This window comes from Stegostoma tigrinum, chromosome 4 (assembly GCF_030684315.1).
Source record: "Stegostoma tigrinum isolate sSteTig4 chromosome 4, sSteTig4.hap1, whole genome shotgun sequence".
NCBI classification, from domain to species: Eukaryota; Metazoa; Chordata; class Chondrichthyes; order Orectolobiformes; family Stegostomatidae; genus Stegostoma; species Stegostoma tigrinum.
In genome coordinates, this window is record NC_081357.1 from 60,716,990 (window position 1) to 60,741,541 (window position 24,552).

The following is a 24,552-nucleotide window of genomic DNA, read 5'->3' on the forward strand; positions in this document are numbered from 1 at the left end:
TTAGCCCAACTTTTGCCAATCAGTATATTACGATGATGGAGGTGGATTAAAGTCTTTAAGTGTGCATTAATTGGCTACTTAAGATTGTCAATAGCTCCGCAGAGGGTTGGCTTGTGGATGCTTTCCACAACTGTATTAGAGTCAGGGGTGGCTCCCATGTAGGCGTAAAAGGTTGTGGTTATTAACAACAGGGCCAGAAGCCTTTGGACCCCTGGAATGGGAAGTCTGTCCTTTTCTCTCCAGCAAATAACTCCTAAAGCCAGTTGGTGAAAGCCAGTTTATTTTCCCTGATTATTTGCTGCAGTTGTTGCTTTTAACCAATAAGTCAGAGACTTTATAAGTTATGAAGCAAATGCTCTGTGCCTCCTGCAAAAATTGAAAGAGAGAGATTAATGAAAAGTAACACCTGACAAGTCAGCTTAGCGGATTTTGTCGACCTGAACCATTAAACTACTTTCCCAGTTTTTTCCACTTGCTACTACGCCAGTGTTTTGTTTTGCGTTTGTCTGCCTGCATGTGTAGGGAATGTTTTACAGGGAATTATAGTTTTAACTAGTTGAGGTTCATAGTTCATAACTGTTTACCTGCAGCTAAAATCTATTTATTTATAATACATAGTCATTCTTATTAGCTGCAAAAACCTAGCCCTTGCTTTTTGTAACCTGAGTATGAGAAACAAAACCAGTAAATTGGAAAATGTTGCATCTCCAGGAATAGCGAGGTTTGACTCATACCCAGGCAGGAGTCTGTAAAATTCAGCTGTAGTGTCATTAAAACTGGCTCAATGGCATGAGTTGCTAAGTTCAAAAATGCAAATACAGCACAAATGGCAGTTACTTCCTTCAGGTCCATAAATAATGTCTTAACGTCAAATGTGGAAATGGACAAAACATGACTCTCAATATGTATTTAATGTATAGTCTTTGCAAAGATAACGTCATCCATCACAATCGCAGTAGCATTCAGCTAACTCAGCAAGGCAGCAGTCTGTACTCCACTGAAGTCCTGGTATTTATTATGAATTTAATTAGGAATTTAAACTCAAGTGGATGTGATATGTGCTGATGGGTATAGTGACTAGACTTTTAAAAAATACCTTTTGGCATTTTTGAATTCTTAGGTTAGTGTGGTACAGAGTGAGATGGTGAGTAGTTTTAAGTCATTACACAACAGGATCAGTCATAGGTGGATGACTGTCGGGAAAGGTAAGAAGGTAGTTCAAAAGTCTCTGGTCACTATTCCTCTATCAAATAGATATTCAGTTTTTGAAACTGTTGAAAGGGATAGTCTCTCCAGGGGAAATGGAAGGGCCAGTCAGTTATTGGTCACTTGGAACAATTCTTATGTTAGGCAGCATTTGACGAGATTTAATAGAATTATTGTTATAGGGTACTCTCCTGTCAAGGCGATTCTGTGGCAGTGAGCATAAATTTAGGATGGTTTGTTCCTTTCCTGGTACTAGGGTTAAGGACATCTCTAAACGTTTCAAATGTATTGTTAAAGGTTATTGAGAAGCTAGAAATTATTGTACACATTGGTAGGAATGATATTTTTAGGGTAAAAAGCTAAAGCAGTACAGAGTAAATATAAGAGGTTAGATAGAAGATTAAAAAATAGAGCCACAAAAGTAGTAATATCTGGTTTACTCCCAGTGTCAAATCCTAACAAGGGAAGGAACAAAAGGTTAAAGAAGATAAATCAATGGCTGAAGAGCTGGTCTATTTTTCAGGGATTCAGGTTTTTAGGAAATTGGAATGTCTTTTGGAATAGAAAAAACCTGTTCAAAAAGGATGTTTCTAACCTAAACTGAGTAGGAACCTATATCTATGTCGGGAGATTTGCTCATTCCATTAAGGGAAACATTATTCTGATAGACAGCGGGAGTGGAGGAATTTTAAGTAGCAGTGTAAACAGAAGGACTGATGGGGAAAGTTCAATGGCGACAAGAACACATCAATCAGAAAAGAAAGACAAGAGAGAGTCAGAGTATGTCGCAACTCTCAAGAACTAAATTGCATTTATTTCAATGTAAGCGGTCTTAGAGGGAAGGCTGATGAACACAGGGCAAGTTTTAAAACATGGGATTGGGACAACATAGCTATTACAGAAACGAGGCTAAGAATTGGATAAGACTGGCAGTTCAATGTTTTGGGTTTTAGATGCTATAGGAAGCATAGCAAAGGAGGCAAGATAGGATGGGGAGAAAAGGTGTAGCATTTTTGTTTAAGGAATACATTTCTGCTGTAACAGGGGGAAAAAGAGTAAAGCTGGTAAGATTAAGAAACAATGGATGAATGAAGATATTAATGTTCTAGTCAAGAATAAAAGAGAATCCTGTTTTAGATGTAGACAACTTGGTTCAAGTGAATCTCTTACGCAATATAAAGAGTGTAAGGGCATTCTTGAGAGAAATCAGAAAGGTAAAGGGGAATATGAGATAGCAGATAAGGTTAAGAATAATCCAAAGAGTTTCTACAAGTATGTTAAGTGCAAGAGGGCAACTAATGAGAGGGTAGAGCCTCTGAAAGATCAAGGAGATCATCTTTCTGTTGAACCCCAGGCAATGGGAGAGATACTAAATGAATATTTCACATCAGTTTTTACTTTGGAAAAAGAAATGGAGTGTGGAGAATGCAGAGAAATAAACTTTGATGTTCTAAACACAGTTCACATTACAGAATAGGAGCAGGAAAGTTGATGTTGTGGGTCAGGTCTGAAATGACACCTTTCCTGCTCCTCTGGCCTGTTGTGGTAATCCAGCTCCACACTGTGTTATCTTTGCCTCCAGCCTTTGCAGTTCTTACTATCTCTCACATTACAGAAGAGGAAGTTCGGGAGGACGTAGAGAATATAAGGGTGAATAAATGTCCAGGACCTGATCTAATTATCCCACAATGTTTTGGGAAGTAAGGGAGGAAATTACGAGATCCCTAGCAGAAATATTTGCATTAGGGTGCTTGACGACTGGAGGTTGGCTAATGTTGTGTCTTTGTTTGAGAAAGATTGTAAGGAGAAACTGGGGAACAATAGGCCTGTGAGTTTGACTTTGGTTGTGGGTAAACTGTTGGAGGCGATTATAAAAGATAGTATTTATGGACATTTAAGAAGACAGAAATTGATTAGGGATAGTCAGCATGGTTTTGAGCAAGGAAAATGGTGTTTCACAAACTTGATTGAATTTTTTGAAGAAATTACCAAGAAGGTTGATGATGGCAGAGCAGTAGGTGTTGTTTATTTGGATTTTAGTAAAGCCTTTGAAAAGGTTCTGTCTGTTAAGTAGTAATTAGTAAAGTTAGGTCATATGGGATTCAGGGGGAGCTTGCCAGCTGGATACATAATTAACTTAATGGCAGGAAACAGAGAGTAATGGTGGAGGGTTGTTTTTCAGACTGGAGGCCTGTGATCAGCACTGTTCCACAGGGATCAGTTCTGAGGTGTCTTTTGTTTGTCATTTATATAAACGGTTTGAATGACAATATAGAAGGCATAGTTACAAAGTTTGCAGATGAAAACAAAATTTGGTGGCATATCAGACAGTGAAGAAGGTTTTCAAAGATTACAAAGGGATCTTGAATCAATGGGTCTTTTTTTTAAAGTGCAATTCTGTAAAACAGGAAATCTGACAGACAATTTGTACAAACAATGTTCCCACAAATACCAATGACATTAATCACCAAATAACCTGTTTTAGGTGTTGGATGGCAGATACATTGTTAACCAATATGTTGGAAGACTGCTCCTGTTCTTCTTCTAATCGTGTGATATGATCTTTTAAATTCATTTGAGAAACCAAATGGATATTTGATTTATGCCCAAGACAATGCAGCACTTCCTTAAATTGACATTCAAGGGTCAAGCTGCATTTTGTACTCTAGAGTAGAATGTAAATCTATAATTGTTTAATTCAGGCAAGGGTACTGTTACTGAGTCAACGTTAACAACTTTTAAATACCATCTATGATCAAACTTAGACACTTGAACAACAGATCTATAATTCCATGTGTAAAATAATACTTACTTCAACATAATTTTCTTTAAAAATTGCATCAATTCATGAGATGTGGGCATCCCTAGCCAAGCCAGCATTTATTGTTCATCCCCAGTAGCCCTTGAGAAGGTGGGAGTGAGCTGCTTTCTTGAGTGATGTAGGTAGACTCACAATACCACTGGGAGGGAGCTCCAGGGTATTGACCAAGCGACTTTGTAACAATTGCAGAAATATTTATTTTTGTTTAAATGCTGTAGCTATTACATTACTGTTTTGAAGTCTATTTATGATGTTAATTATATGATATTATTTGTAATGACATCTGTTGGTATCTAGTTTTATAGGAGAGGATTCATTATCAACTGCAAAATGTTCAACAGAAAATAAATTTAAAGAACCTCATGCAAATAACCCACGTACACGGATAGACTATACAAATGTATCCAATTTCACCAGAGAAAAGTAGGTCCTTGTGCATTGAAGCAAGATATTGCGCAAGATATTGTGCAAGATATTGCGCTTGATGCCTATCTCCAGATATTTTGTTGATGTAGAACTTTAGGCTTTTTCCCTATATAGTCTAGTTGCATAAACACAGAAATGGTATAAGTTTACATTCTTTTAAAGACAAGATATGTATACTGTTCTATAATGTTGCTCAGGAATCAAACAGTCACGTGGTGAAGTACATGGTGAAATACATAGTGCACTACAGTAGTTTCAAATCTGAGAAGATGTCCTCTGAGTCAATACAGACCTGTTGACATTTGCAAGATACAATCCACATCATCTTCCACGTGATCATTTCTCCATCAGTGCAGTTAAATTCTACTTTCACAGTTTTCTCTTTGGTAGGAACACAGCAACGGGAATCTGAGCATGTACCACAGAATATTGGCCTGTAAGTTCTTCTACTCATGCAGCCAGAAAGAACAAATCTATCAGCTTTGGAAGGCCGGAATGTCTGTAGACACTTCTTACCTTTCTACAAAGAGGAAGAAAAAGCATATTTGTGTTCATTAATCAAAATCCACCGAGTCAGTGAAAGATAAAAAAAATCCCTTGTCACGCTATTTTGCAGCAAAATCAGATTCCCTTACATGTAATGTAGTTCCTTCTTTCAGCTGTACTATCCACACTTGCAGTATTGTGAAGGCAACTAAAAGCCAGAAGCTGTTATTGAGAGGATATCCAAATTCTATGGCTTGAATATTCAATTACACGAAAGCCAAAAATTTCACTCCTTGAAGCAGATCTCTGAAGTGGTGACATCAAAGTTGGAATTTGACTCAGACACTTGCTTGCCAAACGCAGTCTAGAAGTACGTATTCTACTTAAAGATTTTTCTACAATTTCCTTTTCTTCTTTCATAGAGACAACTTAGCACTGAGATTTAAGAAAAAAACATTTGACAAAGATTTTGGGACAGTGACAGTGTGTATTGAAACTAGATTAGCCTGATGAGAAATTTCAGTGTACAGTCTAATTCAAATTGACACAATGTGAGACAATTATCTCATCACTAATCCTTCAATCAGGATGATCCCTATTTGTTTTGAGAATTACAGATGTTCTCCTTCAGCCTGCAAACAATAGAAATGGTAAATATATATATTTTTAATTTGTCTCTTGGTATATTGTTAGGGAAGAAATAAGCCTAGATTTGATTGCACCTTTAATACTGTACATTCATTGCTGTCTCTAGTCTAAAGAATTAAAATGATTGTTATTTGGTACTGTGCAGCATAAATGATTCACTTCATAGTTGAACAGTGTAATATATGCGAGGAAACATGTAAAAAGGATGAATAAACTTCTGTGCTGCTTTGTTCCATGACACTTGGTAAATACCGCATCCAAAAAGTAACACTTTCAACAGCACTTGGCTGAATTGCTAACCCATATGATGTTCTCAAGTTTACAGAATGGAGTTGAACTCACATCTTTCTAAGTTGGAGGCAAGGGTAGAAGAACAAGAGTGAAGGCTGAAACATCACCACAAGGGGTTCCTATTGATTTAGTCCTGTTAATTCAGCGTATTGCCAAGCACCAGGTGCTTGGACCATATGATGGGGTGGCCACCAACTCTGCATACTAAACAATATCTAAGGAAGAACTAAATTGACTACATTATTTAGAAAGTTTAAAATATGAAACAGTACATATGAATAGCAAGTGTGATATTTAGAGAGTTCACATCAGAAAAGATCAAGCTTGGGTTTTGATATTAGCTAATGAGAAGCAAAGGAGGCAAAAGATTGAGTTTTAACAGCCTCCTGGAGATGGTTTGACAGTTGTGAAAGCCCTTAGGATAAAAACACTAAACATTTGGAAGAAAATGCTCAGGCAGCCACCAGACACAAAATGATATTAGCACCTCCACCAATAAACCAGAGGGAGGTGGATAATAAATTAAAATAGGCAACAATTAATGACCACTTGCTGTTTCTTCTTCCAATCACTTTCAAATTCCTCCTGAATAGGCAGGTACCCTCACCTTCTTCCTATAGCCTTAATTGTAACCACGTCTATTGTTGGGATTGCTGTGCCACCTCTGATCGAGTCGGCAGCAATGACAGGCTGGCAATCATTCTTGATTATCACCAGTTAAATCTCCCAAGGTATCCAACCTACCACCCACACAGACTTGGTACTTGCTTATGACTTTGGTCAGAGAACTTCCTGGAGTCATGTAAAATTCTGGTCTGCACTTCACATAACATGAACATTCTAAAGGTAGCTTGACTAAAGTAAAATGGCAGAAGAGCAATGCAATTAGCAAGAAAAATGCAATCCACAGAGAGGGGAAATGAAGCAAAGTTGAAGTGAAAGCGTAGCACAAGACATAGTTTGAAGCCAATCAGAAAAAGCAATGAGAATAGTTATAATCTGAGCAAGAAACACTCATCTAGCTTCCTCCTGCCAACCCAAAAGTGAACAACTCCACGAACCAATAATGCACAGCAGTCCAAACAAAGTCAGAAACAGTTGCCCAAACAGCTCAGATCTGAATTCCCCCATTTGGAACTTCTGAAAGGACTGTCAATTATCACAGCATTGATAGAAATTGCACGAAAGAGCTTAAGTAGTCATTAATCGACAAGAAGGTCTAAGTAAGTTATACCTCAGGTTTTCCCAAGCGGAGTAATTTAGGGAACAAGGCACAGCTGCATTCTTACGAGGCAACCTATGAGGCCATGTGAGGTCTTAAGACACTCTGTATTCCACAATATGAAAACTATCATTCTCAATCTCCTTTCTCAAGTGGATATAGGGACTCTCATTGTTATTTAAAGATACAGGGATGTTGATGGGTTTCTCATGATGTTGCTCAATTGTTTGATATGTGTTATATATAAATGGCTACAGGATGCAGGTTTCTCTTGATCTGGATACCAGGTCTCAAATTACCATAATTTAATGAACAACATTGCTTTTATTCAAACAGTGCAGATCGTACAGAACTGTTTGTTGCTGAAATATTTTGCTTATCCAAGTATCATTCCATCCATTAAACGTTTGAAGAGGGAATGATGTAGATACCAAAGGGGATTGATAAGTAAGTAGCTCAGAGTTAAGGAGAGAAAATTATGAAAATTCAGGATTGACCTTGGTGCACTATTGTTAGCATGAGGAAATTGCTGTGCAAGTTGAGATTTCTAAGGCTTCTTACAGCAACAGAAAAGGTGATTTCATTTGAGCCTGTTACAGTTTCTTGAGTAGCTCAGTGTGCTGGATTGGTAAATCACCCTAATAATTACAGCATTTCTTTTGAATTTTTATACATTTTACACCAGCTATTTTTAATTTCTGTGTTTCAGAATACTTCTGTGGGTGGCTTCTGGGTCCTTGTGTATTTGAAAACTGTGTCTATTTGTACTGGAGTATTTGTTAACCATAGATGGATGTTCTTTCTTGGACAATATCAACTGTTCAGTGGTTCAGGAATTCTCTACTTTAAAAAAAATTGTAGAATAATTACAGTAGAATAATTAGAAAGATGACAGTATACTGTTGTATCTAATTTAACTAATTACTCTCTAATTTAAGAAACAATAAAGAGAAATAAGAATTCTAGAATCGCATTTTTTTTCTAATTCATAAGATTAAGAAATGATCTGTAGTTTGTAATCCTGTGCCAAAACCGTAATAAGCGTAAGAAATCACTGACTGTTTTCTTTTCATCAACCTCAAGAGTTTTGCTAATCCAAGTTAGAAAGTTTTGGGGCCTTACTGAACTGAGTATGTAAGTACCAGAAAGCAAACTCCCTTCAGGAAGATGATGAAATTCAGAGTGAAGGTAATTAAACTCCTGGGTATTTAGTTTCTTCACAACACTGGGGCCTTGGCAGGCCTAATGGACCCTACACAACTGTGATGGGGAAAACAAGTGGAATTCCTAGGGAAACATTGTAGTTTCAGGCATTCCTGCACACATTTTTGACATGTTGGATGGCACAAGGGAGAAGAACACTTCTATATATGTGGGATTATAAATGAACATGTACATCTACATATTGTGCAGCTAACCATGTCCTCAAAAATCCAAAATTTATGCCTTCTCAGAATCAAGTTTTGGGCTTACTGTATTCATCTCCTATACCCATCTCTAACTATCAAATAATGTGACCAGTAGATTCTGCTGTGATTTACCTTTAAACTTTTTGGAAGTCTTGTGTTGCAAGGTCGAATAAAGCACAATCTATATTCTCTTTCAAGTTCACATTTGCTGTTGTCATTTGTCACGCGATCTGAAATTCCGAGGCCACAGGATTTTGAACATGAGCTCCATGGAGTTGTTTGAAGAGGGCATCCTTTTCGCCATATTATTGGCCTTGCCTTATAAGCTAATAATAAAAACAAAAATAGGGTTGTGACTTTGCAATTCAAGCATCATTTGTCTTCAAATTCAAGTTTAAGGCATATAAAATTAAAGACGAGGAATTGATAAAGAAAGAGAGAGGAGCTGCTAATGGATAGATAGCAAAAAATGATAATGTAGATTCTGATGACTCTTATGCCTCGTAGTTGTAAAACTTGTAGTTTGATCCTGTACTATTCCTTTCAACTCCAAAGTGAAATTGGCAGTAAACACTGCTTCATTCATCTTTTACAGATGCTTCACAGGTTGGTAAGAGGCACTTATAAAAGGACGTAGTTTGTCACTTCAAAGTCACATCTTACATCTACTGTAAGAAAGGTAAGCTGATTTCCTTCAGATTTACATCATGTGTTGACTGTAGGGGACAGAGAGACTGCTTCTGAACTGGAGAAGAATGGACCACCTACCCCAAACACATCCCCGCCTATCTCTCTCTCTCTCTCTCTCTATCTCTGTAACCAGTTCCCATCTCTAAACTGTTCAGTTATCTGAGAATCAATTTAATGATTGTTGGCAAGCGAAAGATCTCTGTCATCAATAACTGGTCACATTTCATAGCCCAATTCATTTCTTGTTGTCAACCGAAGCTACATGCTGGTCAGTGCTGAGTGGTGTCCCACAGGGCTCTGTTCATGGGCCTCTGCTCTTTGTAGTTTTTATAAATGACTTGGATGAGGAGGTTGAGGGGTGGGTTAGTATGTCTGCTGATGACACAAAGGTTGGAGGTGCCGTTGATAGTATCGAGGGTTATTGCAGGCTTCAGTGAGACATTGACAGTATGCAGAGCTGGGCTGAGAAATGGCAGATGGAGTTCAACCTGGATAAGTGTGAAGTGATGCATTTTGGAAGGTCAAACTTAAATGCTGAATATAGGATTCAAGGCAGGATTCTCGGCAGTGTGGAGGAACAGTGGGATCTTGGTGTTCAAGTGCATAGCTCCCTCAAAGTTGCCACCCAGGTGGATAAGGTTGTTAAGAAAGCATATGGTGTTTTGGCTTTCATTAACGGGGGATCGAGTTTAAGAGCCACGAGGTTATGCTGCAGCTCTACAAAACCCTGGTGAGACCACACTTGGAATATTGTGTCCAGTTTTGGTCGCCCTATTATAGGAAAGATATGGAGGCTTTGGAGTGGGTGCAAAGGAGGTTTACCAGGATGCTGCCTGGACTGGAGGGCTTGTCTCACGAGGAGAGGTTGACTGAGCTCAGACTTTTCTCTCTGGGGAGAAGGAGGAAGAGAGGTGACCTGATCGAGGTGTACAAAGTAATGAGAGGCATGGATAGAGTCGATAGCCAGAGACTTTTCCCCAGGGCAGGATTGACTGCCACAAGGGGTCATAGTTTTAAAGTGTTAGGAGGAAGGTATAGAGGAAACGTCAGAGGGAGGTTCTTCACCCAGAGAGTTGTGAGCGCATGGAATAGTTTACCGGTGGTAGTCGTGGAAGCGGTGCCATTAGTGACATTTAAGCAACTGCTGGACATGCACATGGACAGCAGTGAATTGAGGGGAATGTAGGCTACGTTATTTTATTTTTGGATTAGAAATATTCCACGGCACAACATTGTGGGCCGAAGGGCCTGTACTGTGCTGTACTTTTCTATGTTCTATGTTCTAATACTACAGATGCTAGAAATCTGAAATAGAAACAGGACAGAGTGTCATGGGACTCATATTAGACTTTGAAATGTTAACTCTGTGTCTCTCTCCACAGATACTGCCAAACCCGTTGAGTTTCTCCAGCAATTTCTGTTTATCATCTATGCTGGCTATCCCTGATTAATCCATGTCTCTCTAAATGCAGGTCTATTCTGTCCTTCAGAATTCTTTCTAATGACTTCTCCGCCACAGACGTTAGACTCAGTAGTCTGTAATTTCCTCATCTGTCTATCCCTTTCTTCCTTTTAACTAATGATAGTATTAACAGTCCTCCAATCTTCTGGCACTTAACCAGTGACCAGAGAGGATTTGAAAATTACCACCAGGGCCCTGATGTCCCCTCCCTTGCCTCCTACAACAGCTCGGGATACATTTTATCCGGGCCTATGGGTCTATCCACTTTTAAGGCTGCTAAACCTACTAGTATTTCCTCTCTGTCGATGTTAATATCTTCTTAATATTTCACACTGTTCCACACTGATTTCTATCCCTCAATTGTCCTTTTCCATTGTGAAGGCTGACACTAAGTATTCACTAAGGACTGTGCTGACATCTTCCGGTCCACATTCTGACTACTTCTACCATGTAATGTATTGAGTGAGAAATAGTTATTTAATGTGTGCCTTGTTGGTATTAACTGTGTCTGAGGACTTCAGGTAGAATACAGCTGCTGGTGAATGCGAAGCAAAAGCAGAAGCAATTGAGTGAGAAGCAAAAAAATCCCATGAGGCAGACTAAATTGGGAAGACTGAGAGATGGTGCATGGTGTCACATTTGTACAAGAAGTAAAGCAAATGCTTGTAGATGTACCTTTATATATGCTGGTCAGGTCTATCTTTAGACATATTGAAGGTTTAAAGTGAAATTTAGCTCTTTGTTCAAAATATACTTTACCTATTAATCATGTTGGTTTTAGATGGCTTATTACAGCAAAGCTTTTAACAAGAGAAATTGTGACCATCAGTTAGCTTTCTGTTGGCTTCGTGAAGATTCCTTTCTTTTAAAAGTCTCTACGGCAATTGCAAAAGAATTTTGAGAACAGCAAATTGTAATTACGATTGTAGCTTTGTGAACTGCATTTCATCAAAGATTAAGGCAACAGCAAATTACAGGGAAAAGCAAAGAGTGCGGCAAAATGTGGAGGATTAGATGATACAGTGAAATTGGGGTAGATGCAGATAGGGAGTAACTGCAGTGAAATGGCTTGGAAAATAGAAAATAGATATGTACTCTAAGCAGTAAAATTCTGAATGGGCTGCTGGGACAGATGTCCGAGGGTGCAGAAAAAAAACTTTTAAAAGGAAGAGTATGAAAAAATCTTAAAAGGGGTTAATAATAAAGGAGTCATTTGATTACAGCAAACCCAAAATAAATTGTAAACATTTTCATATCATTTGAAGGATTAAAAGCTTTGCAACAACAAGGATCCCGTGGATCTATCTCTAACTAACCAGTTATGGGAACCAATGAGACTGTCCAACATACCCTATATCATGAATTTTTTTCATCAACCATCATGATAAATTAACATTTTACAACAAAGCACATTCACAGAATTGTTACATATTCGGCTAAATGCAATACTTAAGTCACAATTATTCCAAAGCCTATTGAAGCAAAGGTATCACTATTGACATGATTTGAAAGGCAAACCTGGAAGGAACAGTTAAGGGGCCTAAATAATTGGGGAAGACGGGTTGTTGGGGTCCTGATCTTGGGAAGAGGCCAGTCATCAGATTTGAGTACTTTACCCTACAAGGCCTCCCTCCAGCCCCTCCACTACCCAGCTCATTGTTTTTAAACCACTTCCCAACTGCCAGCCTTAAAATGGAGGCAAGACAGGAAGTAGGTCTTATCCACACCTCATAGCCCAACTGGCCAAAGAGGGAAGGTACAGAGCATGGGGGGATCCATAAAATTGTGTCCATATATTTGGAAGAAATGTCTGGGAAAGTGAAATAAAATGCACCTCTCGTTTTCTATTTGTAGGGTTTGCAAAAAGCAATGTTGAAATGTTTATATTGACACAAATATCACTGTTTTGTTCCTTGCAATTCTAAATACAATAAATGATACATGTTTTCAAGTTATATCGATGTTGCCCTTCTAATCAGTTCACATTTTAATTTTACTAAATAAATAAACAGTAATGTCAGTATTGAGCTGCTGAAGTTTACCACAAAGAAGGAGCCAATTGACTAAACATGCTTGGCCTTGCTGCTGTTTCGAATCCTTACAAAATCAAAACTCTCCCCTAGACATGGCAAGTCATTCTGATTATGTCATCCACGTAATATTTATACAAAGTTATTCGAAGAAAATGAACGTTGGTGTTCTAATTCCAGATTTCCAAAATGTTCCTTGCCTTATAAAAATAATGTAACTTGTAAAAATAAGCATTCTGTCATTTGGCTGTTTAGAGTTCTTTTTTCCCGCGACGATGTACGAAGTCTCACTTTATAAATAAATGGAAATGCTGAAATTTCATATTCCTCACATGTTAGAACGAGCATCCTAAAGGCTGCATTATAAAATAATTTTGTGCCAATGTTACAGAGTCTGTACTTACTGCCAAATTTATTTTTATTTATTTGAATTTGAATTCCCAATTTGCCACCTTGACACTTTTTCTCTTTCATATCCACAGACTTGCAGGCTTCTTCAATATCAATGCTACTCTGTGAATTTTTTTCACATCACAGCTGCCAAAAGAGGCCTACCAGGTATTACAGGTTGGTCTACCTTAAGCAGAAGCATATAAACGTATGAACAAGGAGCAAAAGTAGGCTATTTGGCCCGTCAAGCCTGCTCTGCCTTTCAGTAAGATAACAACGGATCTGTTTGTATTTTAAATTCCATTATCTCATTTATTCCTAATATTCTTTGATTCTACAGTTTGTTACCTAGGTCATAACTGATGAGTCAATCACATGCCTGTCAACCAAATTGAATTGTTAAATATTGGCTTTGTTGAGCATCATCAGCTGTTATTTCTTTGTAACTGAGGCATATGTTATTTTCATCTGCAACCTCAAGACTGTGTTGATTCGTTTAAGTCACTTACCAGACATTACTCTATACATTGCTGCCTGATGGCTGTTCACTTCAGTTTTATCACAAATGGACCTTTCACAACAATATTCAGATCTCTTAATGGCCCTGGGATTTCTACATTGGCCAGCTGCCAATTTCTTCGTACAGATGGGCGTACATCCAAATGCACCATTCACACAAGTGCATTTATAGTGGCAGTGTGGTTGGAATATCTGCCCGTGTCTATAATAGTTTCCATTTGACTCGCACCCAACTCCGGTTTCAACTAGAGAAAGCAAAGAGCAATTTTGAGAAGTTAATAAGTAAACACACAAAATAGGTAAATAAAAATGTCTATTCCAATTTTTGAAAACCTGTAAATAATCAAGCATTTCACTTCTGTCGTAGTATATTGGTTATGCACAATTCTTAGTGACTTACTTCTAATAGCAATGATTTTGAAAAGCACAGTATTTGGATACTTTACTACCACGCTCGGAATAAAAGGACAATATTCTCAATGTTGGCCACATTTCTGCCCACTTTCGACCAGACAAGTAGATGTGGCAGAACTTTTGGAAAATAGTTTGATACATACTCCAAAATCCACTAACTAGTTGCAGTTAATATGATATTTGGAATTTCTTGATGCTTGTCTGTTTAACTCAACAGAAGAACAGTGAAGACTACGGCAATATAACATAAATATTTGTACAGTTGTGTTGGGTTTCCATCTTCCACCAAAGCGGTGACAAATAGATGAAATTCTGCCTGCTTTCTTGTTACTACCTCTGCAGGTTGAAATCTTTGTGTACCCACTATAACTTTTTGCAGTATTTCTTCTTTCAAATACAATGGAAAATTTGCCGTAGGTGCCTTTTCTGTGGTTTGGAATAATAATGCCTTAAACTGAAGGCCACTGATCTGTGGTTTTCATCATTGCATAGTTAACATCTGACTATGTCAGACACTGCACAACTGTGGTCCTGTGTTTAAGAATTCAACGATTATTAAGATTTCATATTTGTAAATGTTACATATTCATAAATCTATATCAAGTATAAAAGAGTGTAACATGTTGCATCAAAAGTATTGCCTCATCAGTGTTCTCTTGACCATTAACAAAGTGATGAAGGATGTCATCAACAGTACTATTAAACCCAATTTCCACAGTAATAACCTGCTGACTGATGCTCAATTTGAGTTCTGCAAGGACCACTTTCTCCAGGATCAATTACAGTCTTAATCCAAGACTGGATGGAAGAGGTGGATTCCAAAGGTGAGGTTAGAGTAACTGCATTGGACATCAAGGCAGCATTTGACCAAGCGTGATATCAAAGATATCTCGCAAGATAAAAGTCAGTGGGAATCAGTGGGAAAACTCCCCAGTGGTCGAAAGTACCTATCACAAACAAAGGTAGGTTTGTCTGTTTGAGACCCATCATCACAGGCCCAGGGCATCCCTCAAAACTTCCTCAGGGTAATGTCCTTTTCCCAATGATCTTTGGTTGCTTCATCAATATCCTCCTGCCTTTTAACCACAGGCTGGATATGGAGATATTTGTTCATTTGAGGCATATAACTGAATAATCTTATTTCCCTCCAACAAAGAAGTTGAGATCACTAAACCAAAGCAGTCTACTTGACCAGTACCCCATGCAGCAACTTAAACATTCATTCTCTATCACCAGTCTACACTATGAATTAAAAGAGGTACTGCCGTAACCACTTCACCAGCCCTTAACAAACTCATGATCTACATCACCTAGAAGAACAAGGGCAATAGTTCCATAGGAAAACCGCAATGTGCAAGCTCCCCATCAAGTCAAAAAGTGTCCCGACTAGAACTAATCACTGTCGCTAGGTCAAAATTCTGGAACACTTCTCCAGCGGCACTTTGGATGTAATTGCATCAGTGAATCAAGTGAACCACTACCATCCCAAGGGCAATTAATGCTGAACAAAAAGTACTGGTCTTGCCAGCAAGCTCATAACCAATGAGAGTATAAAACAAAAACCAAAAGAACTGCAGATGCTGTAAATCAGGAGGAAGGATCACCGGACCCGAAACGTTAACTCTGCTTTCTCCTCCACAGATGCTGCCATTCCTGCTGAGCTTTTCCAGCAACTTTGTTTTTGTCCCAGAGTATATAACAAAGTCCTCAATGGTTCTTCATAAATTGGTCATGAGTAGTCTTCTTGAACTGGTGCAGTCTGTGTGTTATGATATAGGGAATCTCGAGAGTTAGACCCAGCAACATGACAGGGATAAAAATACATTTCTAAATCAGGATGTTGTCTGAGTTGGAGGAGATGATATTTTCATGTTGCCACAGTGCATACAAACATACAAATCAGGAGTGGGAGAAAAGTCAATCTTCCCCTTGAACTTCTCCTCTATCAATATCACCACTAATCTGATTGCAACCTTGAATCTACATTCCTGCATTCCCCTGATGCCTTTCAATCCCTTGCCAAACACAAATCTCTCCACCTCTGCCGGAAAAATATGCAAGTACTCTGCATTCAAAACCTTGTTAGACAGAGAATTCCAAAATGACAGAAAAAGAAACAACTTGTCAAATCTCCGTTTCAAGTGAATCCAGTACAAGATTCTCCCATAAACATCCTTTCCACATCTAAGCTGTCTCAGGTTATTAATATGTTTTATGTCACGTCTTACCCTGTTAAACTCAGCTAAACCTAGTCTATCCAACCTTTCCTCATGAGACAACACAACCACCCCAGGCATTACTCTAATAAACCTCCTCTGAACAGTTTCTAATACATTTACATCATTCCCTTAATAAAGTGACCAATTCTGTGCGCTGTACTCAAGATGAGGTCTTTCCAATGTAATTTGTAAAACTGTTAAGTATAACCTCCTGACTTTTATATTAAATTACCCTCATGATAATCAATAACAAGTTTACATACTGTACCTGCATACTCACTCTTGTGAATTATGCACTGGTAAGGGAAACATAGTGTCTGTCAGAAAGGGGAAAGAAGATTTTATTTTTTTAAAAACAGGCAGGATCTGGCCAAGGTAGACTGGGATCAGCTTCTTCTGGGTACATCCACACCAGAACTGTAGGGAGTTTTCAAAATGCAATTGGTAAGAGTACAGGACCAACATATTCCATTTAGGGTGAAGTGTAGGAGCAACAAGTCCAGAGAACCCTGGACATGAACGACTATTCAGGACTTGAAAAGAAGCAAAAGAGAGACTTTTAATAGGTACAAAGGTACCATTGAGAGCCTAATGAATTATAAAAAATGCAGGGGGTAACTTAAGACAGCAATTAGAAGAGCAAAGGGGTGGAGGGGTACATTAAAATGAACTGGCAGGTTTATTAGGAACAACTTCAAGATATTCAATAAGTACATCCAGTCGAAAAGGATAACCAGTGATAGAGTAGGGCCCACATACATGTGGAGCAGAGGACACTAGCAGAGTATCAAATGAATGTTTCACACCTGTTCCACTTTGGAGAATGAAGATACAAAAGTCAGGAAGAGAGGCTGTGAAATTATTCAGCAGTTTATCATAGGGTATGAGGATATATCAGAGATTTTGACACGTTGAACACTGAACACATTTACAGGTCCAGATGCATTGTATTCCAGGCTGTTGAGAGAGGTGAGGGAAGAAGTTACAGGTTCTCTGACCCATTGTTCTTAATTTCCCTCTGGTTACAGGGGAGATGTCAGGCAATTGGAGGACAGGGAATGTGGTTCCACTTTTCAAGAAATGTGGTAGAGATAAACCAGAGAAGTACAGAGCAGAGAGTCTCATATCAGTGGTAAGGAAACTATTTGAGAAAATTCTGAAGGGAAGAAATAATCTTCACTTGGAGGGGCAAGATTTGATCAGGAATTGTCAGCATGGCTTTGTCAGAGGGAAGTTTGGCCTAACAAGTTTGACTGAATTTTTCGAGGAGTTGTTTAGTAGCGCAGATAAAGGCGATGCAGTTGATGCTGTTTATACGGACTTCAGTAATGTCTTGGACAAGGTCCTACATGGGAGGTTGACAAAGAAGGTAAAAGCACATGCGACCCAGAGTAACTTAGCAAGTTTTATCCAAAATACAACTGGATATGCTCAGCTTGTTTTCTTTAGAGCAGAGAAGGCTGACAGTAGACCTGATTGAGGTATATAAGATTGTGAGGACCTTAGACAGGGTGGACAAAAAAACAGATGTTGCCCGTAGTTGAATTGGTTCAGTGACAGGAGATGGAGTGTGGCGATAGGGACAGGTGTTGGGTCGCTATTTATTTATATATAATATATATATATAGTGTGTGTGTGCGCGTGTGTGTGTGTAAGTGTAAACAATACAGAAGAAAATGTAGGGACAATGTGAAGTAAGTTTGTGGAAGACACAACGATTGGCTTTGTTATTAATAGTGAGGAATAAGGTCTTAGATTACAGGATGATATAAGTGGATTAGTCAGATGGGCAGATCAGTGGCTGATGCAACTTATCCCTGATAAATGAGGTGATGAACTTTGGAGGAAGAAGTAATAAGAAAAGTGTATTCAATGCATGGCAGGATGCTAGGAAACTCAATGGAATAGAGGGACCTTAGGGTGCTTGTCCACCAATCCCTGAAGGTGGTTGGAAAGGTTAATAGGGTAGTTAAGGAAGTATATGGGATACTTGTCTTTATCGGTCATGGGATAGATTGTAAGAGCAGTGAGGTTATCTTGGAGCTGGACAGGAATTTGGTTAGCCCATAGCTGCAGTACAGTGTGCAGTGTAGTCACCACACTACAGGAAGGTTGTGATTGCAGTGGAGAGGGTACAGAGGAGATTCACCAGGATGTTGTCTGAAATGGAGTGGTTTAGCTGTAATGAGAGACAGGGTAGGCTTAGGTTGTGTTCTTTAGAGCGGAGTAGGCTGAGAGTAGGCTGATCAAGGTACATGAGATTATACGAGACTTAAATAGAATAGATTAAAAAAAACAGATGTTTCCCTTAGTCAACTAAGGGACAATAACACGGGGACATACTTTTAAGGTGAAAGACAAGAGGTTTAAAGGGGATTGAGAAAATTTTTTTTCACCCAAAGGGTGGTAAAAATCTCAAATGCACTGCCTTGGCGGGTTGTTGAGGTAGAAAACCTCAAACAAATTTTAAAAAGTATTTGCATGTGCACATGAAATGTCATAAGACGGTTATGGGCCAAGTGCTAGAAAATTTGACTCATGTAGATTTATAGTAGTGTTCTGTCAGTGTACGTTTGATTGGCAAAAGAGTCTCTTCTGTACTGTATGATTCTACAACACCTAGACCCTCTGCTGTCACATGTGTGGAAGGTATAAGCTTTCTTGAGACCTCAGTGTGTTTAGTACACCACAGCTATCTCATGGAGTTAATAACTAACGACGTCAAACATATTCCAAATTGGAATGAAATCAACTACTCTCAATAAATGAGTGAATATAATTACAGACAAGATCTGTTCGGACTATTTTCACTGGAGTTTATAAGAATGAGGCAAGTTCTTATTAGAAATAGATAAAATTCTAACAGTACCATTCAGACTAAATGCAGGAAGGATGACTGGGGAGTCAAGAACCACTGGTCACAGTTGAAGGATATAGGGTATGCCAGTAATGACTACGATGAGGCAAAATCTCTTCACCCAGACAATGGCGAACACGTGGACCTCTCTGCCACAGAAAGCTGTTGATTCCAAAACATTGAATCAGTTCAAGAAGAGTTAGATTGTAGTGCTTAAGACCAGAGGGATCAAAGGGTGTTGGGGAAAGTGAGAATTGGATATTGAGTTGAATGATCAGCCATATTCATCTTGAATGGTGGAGCAGGCTCGAAGGGCTGAATGACCTACTCCTCTTTCTATTTTCTATGTTTGTATAGACACATTCCTCCATTTCTCATTCTGATGGTCATGAGTAGTTCTGGTGTGGTGGTCTTGTCCAAGTATGGAGGTCTTCTTCGTCTTCTGCTTCCAGGTATTCCAGTGGCCCGATGTGGGGGTCTCCTGGTGTGGCGTTCTTGTCCCCATTTGTGGATATTCTTTGTTGTTAGCTTCCAGGTATTCCTGCAGCCTGGCTGACAGTCACATCAAGGAGTAGCAGTCTTGGCCTGGCATGATGGCCTTCTTCAGTAGAGGCTTCTGGTCCAGTATTCCAGCAGACCAGCATGGCAATCTTGTCCTTTCCTTGTCTTCAGGGTATCCCATCATTCCTTAATTGGCTTTCCACAGCCCAGGAGCCATTGGCTGAACTGTATTGAACTTTACTTAATTTTACTTTTTTGCCTTATCATACATGATTTCTGTCATTGACGTAGGCGTCATGATGGGGTGACTTATGAAACCTTTCATTGTATTTCTCATGTAAAAGTATACGTAATAATACATTTCCATTCTGTTCTATTTTATGAATTTTTTTTCTCAGAGAAATCTACAGAGTAGTAATAATGTGTGTTGTCATAGTGAATGAAGGCTTATTACTTCTCCAATTACAAATTTGGCTGCTGGAGAAATGCATTTATTTTAAAGTGGGTTAATGCCTCCAGTAGAAAAAAATAGAAGAATGTAATGTCACTGCTTTGATTTCCATAATTTCCAATGTATATTTTTCCTTTAGCCATCCAAACTTCAGTTCTTAACTATGGTATCTGTGCCTACAGGGCTAATAGGTCAATGCTTTTGTCACCAATAACTTTTAACAATTCAAGTTATGAGGGGTAGACTGAGGAATCCAATCAGAAGAGTCAGGCAAAAGATATTCGATTTGTCTAATGAAAATTTGAAGCAAAATAAATCTAGTCCACATCTTCCGTCAGTGCATTTAGTATTTGAATTCAGTTATTTTGTCCTCACAGTGTCACAGAATTGTTGCAGTGTAGAAGGATGTTGTTTGGTTCATTGTGCCATTGTGCTGACTTTCATAATTCACTTAGTGCCAATCTCTCTCCTTCTCCCCATAACCCTGCACATCCTTTACAGATAACACCTGATTCCACTTTGAATGCCTCAGTAGAACCTGCCTGTACTAAATTCTTGGGCAGTGCATTCAGGAAATTAACAACTTTCTGCATGAACAATTCTTTTCCCCTAAGTTGCCTTTCCTCCTTTTGCCATTTTTAAAAAAATCAGTGCTCTGTCATTCTTCACAGGGAGCAGGTTCTCCCTATTTACTCTGTGCAGATCCCTCATGATTTTCAATAACTGTCAAATTTCCTCTCAGCTCCAAGAAAAGCAGCTTCAGCTTCTCCATTATTTCTTCATAACCCAAGCTCTTACTCCTTGGTATCATTCTGGCGAATCCTTTCTCTACTCTCTCCAATGGTCTTCACATCCATCCTAAAGTGCTGTTCACAGAACTGGTCACAATAGCTAATGGAGGCTAAACTTGGGTCTTTTATAAGTTCCACATAACCTCCTTGCTCTTTTACATTATGTCCTCAATAATAAAGTGCAAGTTGCTGTAACTCCACAGAGGCTAGTGTTCCATTACGAAGTGTGATCAGAGATAATGGGAACTGCAGATGCTGGAGAATCCAAGATAACAAAGTGTGAAGCTGGATGAACACAATGCTCCTGAGATGCTGCTTGGCCTGCTGTGTTCATCCAGCTTCATACTTTATTATCTTCCATTACCAAGTCACCGTTTACTTATATGTGGACAGTCCTTGACACTGATCCAGCTCTCTCAGAGTGAACAAGATATCTGACACTCCTGTCCTTATCAGTCAGCCATGGCTCCCTGATTGGACCAGATTAACAGCCCCAATCAGGGAATTCATATTCTATGAGGTTCTCCTGGCTGACCTCATTACAATCACTACAATGTGCTTTATTAATTTGCTACAAACATACCATTTGATATCATATATTTTCAAGAAAAATACGTTAAATGAACATTCTGCTTTATAAATCTATACATTTGAAATTAATTATTGAAAAAAAAACCTATCTTCAAGATGCAGACTATTTATCTGTTACGGTGCAATGTTTCAAAATCCACAGAACTGTGTCTCAGTCTCGAGTCACAAAGTTGAGACATTTTGAATGTACACATTGCCAGATAACAAAATGTGTATTTCTAGAATGCAAAGCAGTGCTTCCTTCCTCAACAGACACAAAAGGTGGAGCCATTTGAATCAACTATTATGGCATTTGAAAAGACAACTTTCTCAGTTCAAAGACAATACAGTGGTCTAGAATCAAGCTGTGGACTAATGATACTTAATAGTTTGAAAGGCTATGCAACAGACCGGAGCGGGCACGATTATGAATGGAAATGCATAAAATGTGAACAGAATCTTAGGATGTAGAACTGCAGTGGGGCAAACTCTCTCAAGGAACAATTTTGATCAAGTGGAGAATAAAGAGAAAACGTAAGGAAAGTGAAGCAAAATAAGCTGAAGCTGCAGCACCTCTGAATAATAAGGAACATTCTCTCACCATCCCAGAATCTACTGTTAATGAAGAACTACCTGTATAAGACAACACCACCTATTCAATATTGATTTCACCACAAGATATTATGTCTAACTTCATGTGTTAACCTCTTTGCTACAGCAACAATGAACTTTAGCAATGCCATACCATATGTATGTGGACCACAACTGGTAAAGGTTACTGCTTTAAACCAAGGAATCAATGGAAGCGAGTGTTACAGTTTTAAAACGAGTTACTGAAATTACAGTGAGTTGTAGTTACATTGTTGCTTGGTTCAATTAGTGAGGGAGGATTGGTAGATTCATCAACACCACGGGTGTGCATTCTAGGCAGTCACCCGGAGAAAGTCTGTTGACTTTTTTTTAGTCAGGGTCAGTTGGTTGCCTTCTAGGACTTGCAGCCCACAGGCAGAGGAGACTTAGTCACCACCCTCTCTTTGTTCTTATACTGTCTAACATCAGCTCCTCATACCTGCAGAACTCTCAGATATGGAAATAGCTCCGGTATTTGAAGAAGCATGCTTCTGAGATCATCAAGCACATGATTGCAAATTTCACATAATACATTTTCTTTAACATTTACTGCATTTTTCTATACCCACTGGGTATGCTAGAGCTTGTGAGACAAGAAGCTTCTGATTCCAAATATGGACAATAAAAAGTTTGTATTTTTGCAGGACATGTCAACACCTCATTGTAAACACTTTAATAAATGGGGCATATTCAAAATATAAATATGCTATCTTTGATAGTCTCAGCGTGTCTTAAGTAGGCAGGCTCTTTTTTTTCCCTTCACAACAGTAACAACATTGACATAACCATTTTGCAGTGAATTATAATGATGGAGTGAATTAGAGGATTCGAGTTCATTATTTTCATAACACTTAAACAGTGAATTACTGTTATAATTGAACTTACATGCACATACTCCAAATTCATATTTAGGTCTATCACCAGAATAGTCACAGTACAAGTTCTTGTGAGGGTCGCAGGTGTCAGCTTCAGTGCAGAGCTCCCCAAATTGCTTTGCACAGGTTTTGCAACATCCACAGCCATCAGTAACCAGACTCACTCCAGGTAAACATAAAGGCTTGCGTGGACACTTGCAAGGCCATTTGCAAAATTGTCTGCGCTCAGGAACATCTTCAATTCCTGCTGTCTTCCTTCCAGTTTTCACAAGTGCTGGCTGCACATGACTCTGTTGTAGCCTGCATAAGAACTTAGATACAGTTAAAACATCTGAGGAATCTTGTCTCAAGGATGCCCTGCTCCTGTTCTGCTATCTTTTAAAAAAATGAGTTAAAAGTTTGTGAACGGAAATGTATCAGACGTTATTTACAATCATGTAACAAAAAGTTTACATTTAACCTTGTGTCTTTGGGAGGCCTTTCGCTTGCTACTGCTTGTAATATTAGTGCAAACCAGGCAGAATCAGTCATTCCAGTGCACAACAGAGGGCATTACAATCCAGCTCACAAACAGAACTTACCTTATCCCAAATCAAAACTGCAAGATTCCATCCACGATTGTGATGCTCAGAAAGTTCATCAATTTGCACTGATTTTCTTTGACAGACACAAATTGGCACATTTTAAAATGAAAAATCTTTAAAGAAAACTGAGCAATGCACACCAATTAAAGAATGATTCAGTAAAAGTTTTAGTTATTTTCAGTGATTCTAAATAGGGTTAATCTTAGGAGAGTGAACTCATCTTTGGTCACAGAGTCAAAGACACAGCGCACAAACAGACCCTTTGATCCAACCAGTCCATGCTGAACATAGCCCCCAACTAAACTAATCCACCTACCTGCTCATACCGGTCCAAATCTTTCCTATTTACATACTTATCCAAATATCTTTTAAATGTTATTCATCACTTTCTTGGGAAGTTTATTCCTCATACGAACCACTCTCTGTGCAAAAAATTTGTCCCTCATATCTTTTCTAAATCTCCTGTCACCTTAAAATTATGTGCCCAGTTCTTGAAATCTCCTATCCTAGGGAAAAGACCACTACCATTAACACTGCCTATATCCCTCATTATTTTATAAACTTCTATCCTGTTAGTAATATTACATCAGATTACCAGCATTAATTTTTTAATAAGTACAATTATATTCTATTATGCTGTGCTATTTCACAGTTGCATAGAGATTATATATCTACAATCATGCTAGTTAATAAACATTTATTAAATCCAGGGATTGATGGCATAGTATGGAAATCTTGACCTAAATGAGTCCATGCTTGAGTGGACTCTGACCATCTGAGAGAGTATTAATATTTCTTTTCAGTTTTGGCTTTCAGTTCTGGTACTGAAGTAAATAAGGTTCAGAATTCTTCTTCTTCATGTAGGTTGGCAAATAAACACACTCTGTTTAGTTGAGGATCTATTTGGATCCAGAAGACCTTAGTTGATTTAGTCAGAGTAGTGGACAGAGCACTCCAATTGGCTAAAATGTCATGGGTATAGAGAAGGAACAGAATTGTATGAAAAACCACTAATGCTTGCTTTTAACATTCTCATCCTCTTTTTTGAATCCCTCCTTGG

General features: G+C 38.6%; 1 protein-coding gene across 1 annotated transcript; it reads right to left on the reverse strand.

The window, feature by feature from the left end:
* Window positions 1-4,697: 4,697 nt before the first annotated feature.
* ccn6 (cellular communication network factor 6) lies at window positions 4,698-23,816 on the reverse strand. The gene is made up of 5 exons (XM_059645695.1): window positions 23,809-23,816; window positions 22,919-23,208; window positions 13,591-13,845; window positions 8,642-8,835; window positions 4,698-4,973 (listed from the first exon to the last, which is right to left on the reverse strand). The coding sequence occupies exons 1-5, from the start codon at window positions 23,814-23,816 to the stop codon at window positions 4,698-4,700; spliced, it is 1,023 nt and encodes a 340-aa protein (XP_059501678.1).
* Between the last annotated feature and the right edge of the window lie 736 nt (window positions 23,817-24,552).

Coding starts and splice junctions, on each gene's coding strand:
- ccn6 (XM_059645695.1), bottom strand. Junction 13,846..22,918: donor TGAATTTGGAGTATGTGCAT/GTAAGTTCAATT, acceptor TGCTTTCTCTAG/TTGAAACCGGAGTTGGGTGC. Junction 4,974..8,641: donor GACTTCCAAAAAGTTTAAAG/GTAAATCACAGC, acceptor TCCTCTTTGTAG/AAAGGTAAGAAGTGTCTACA.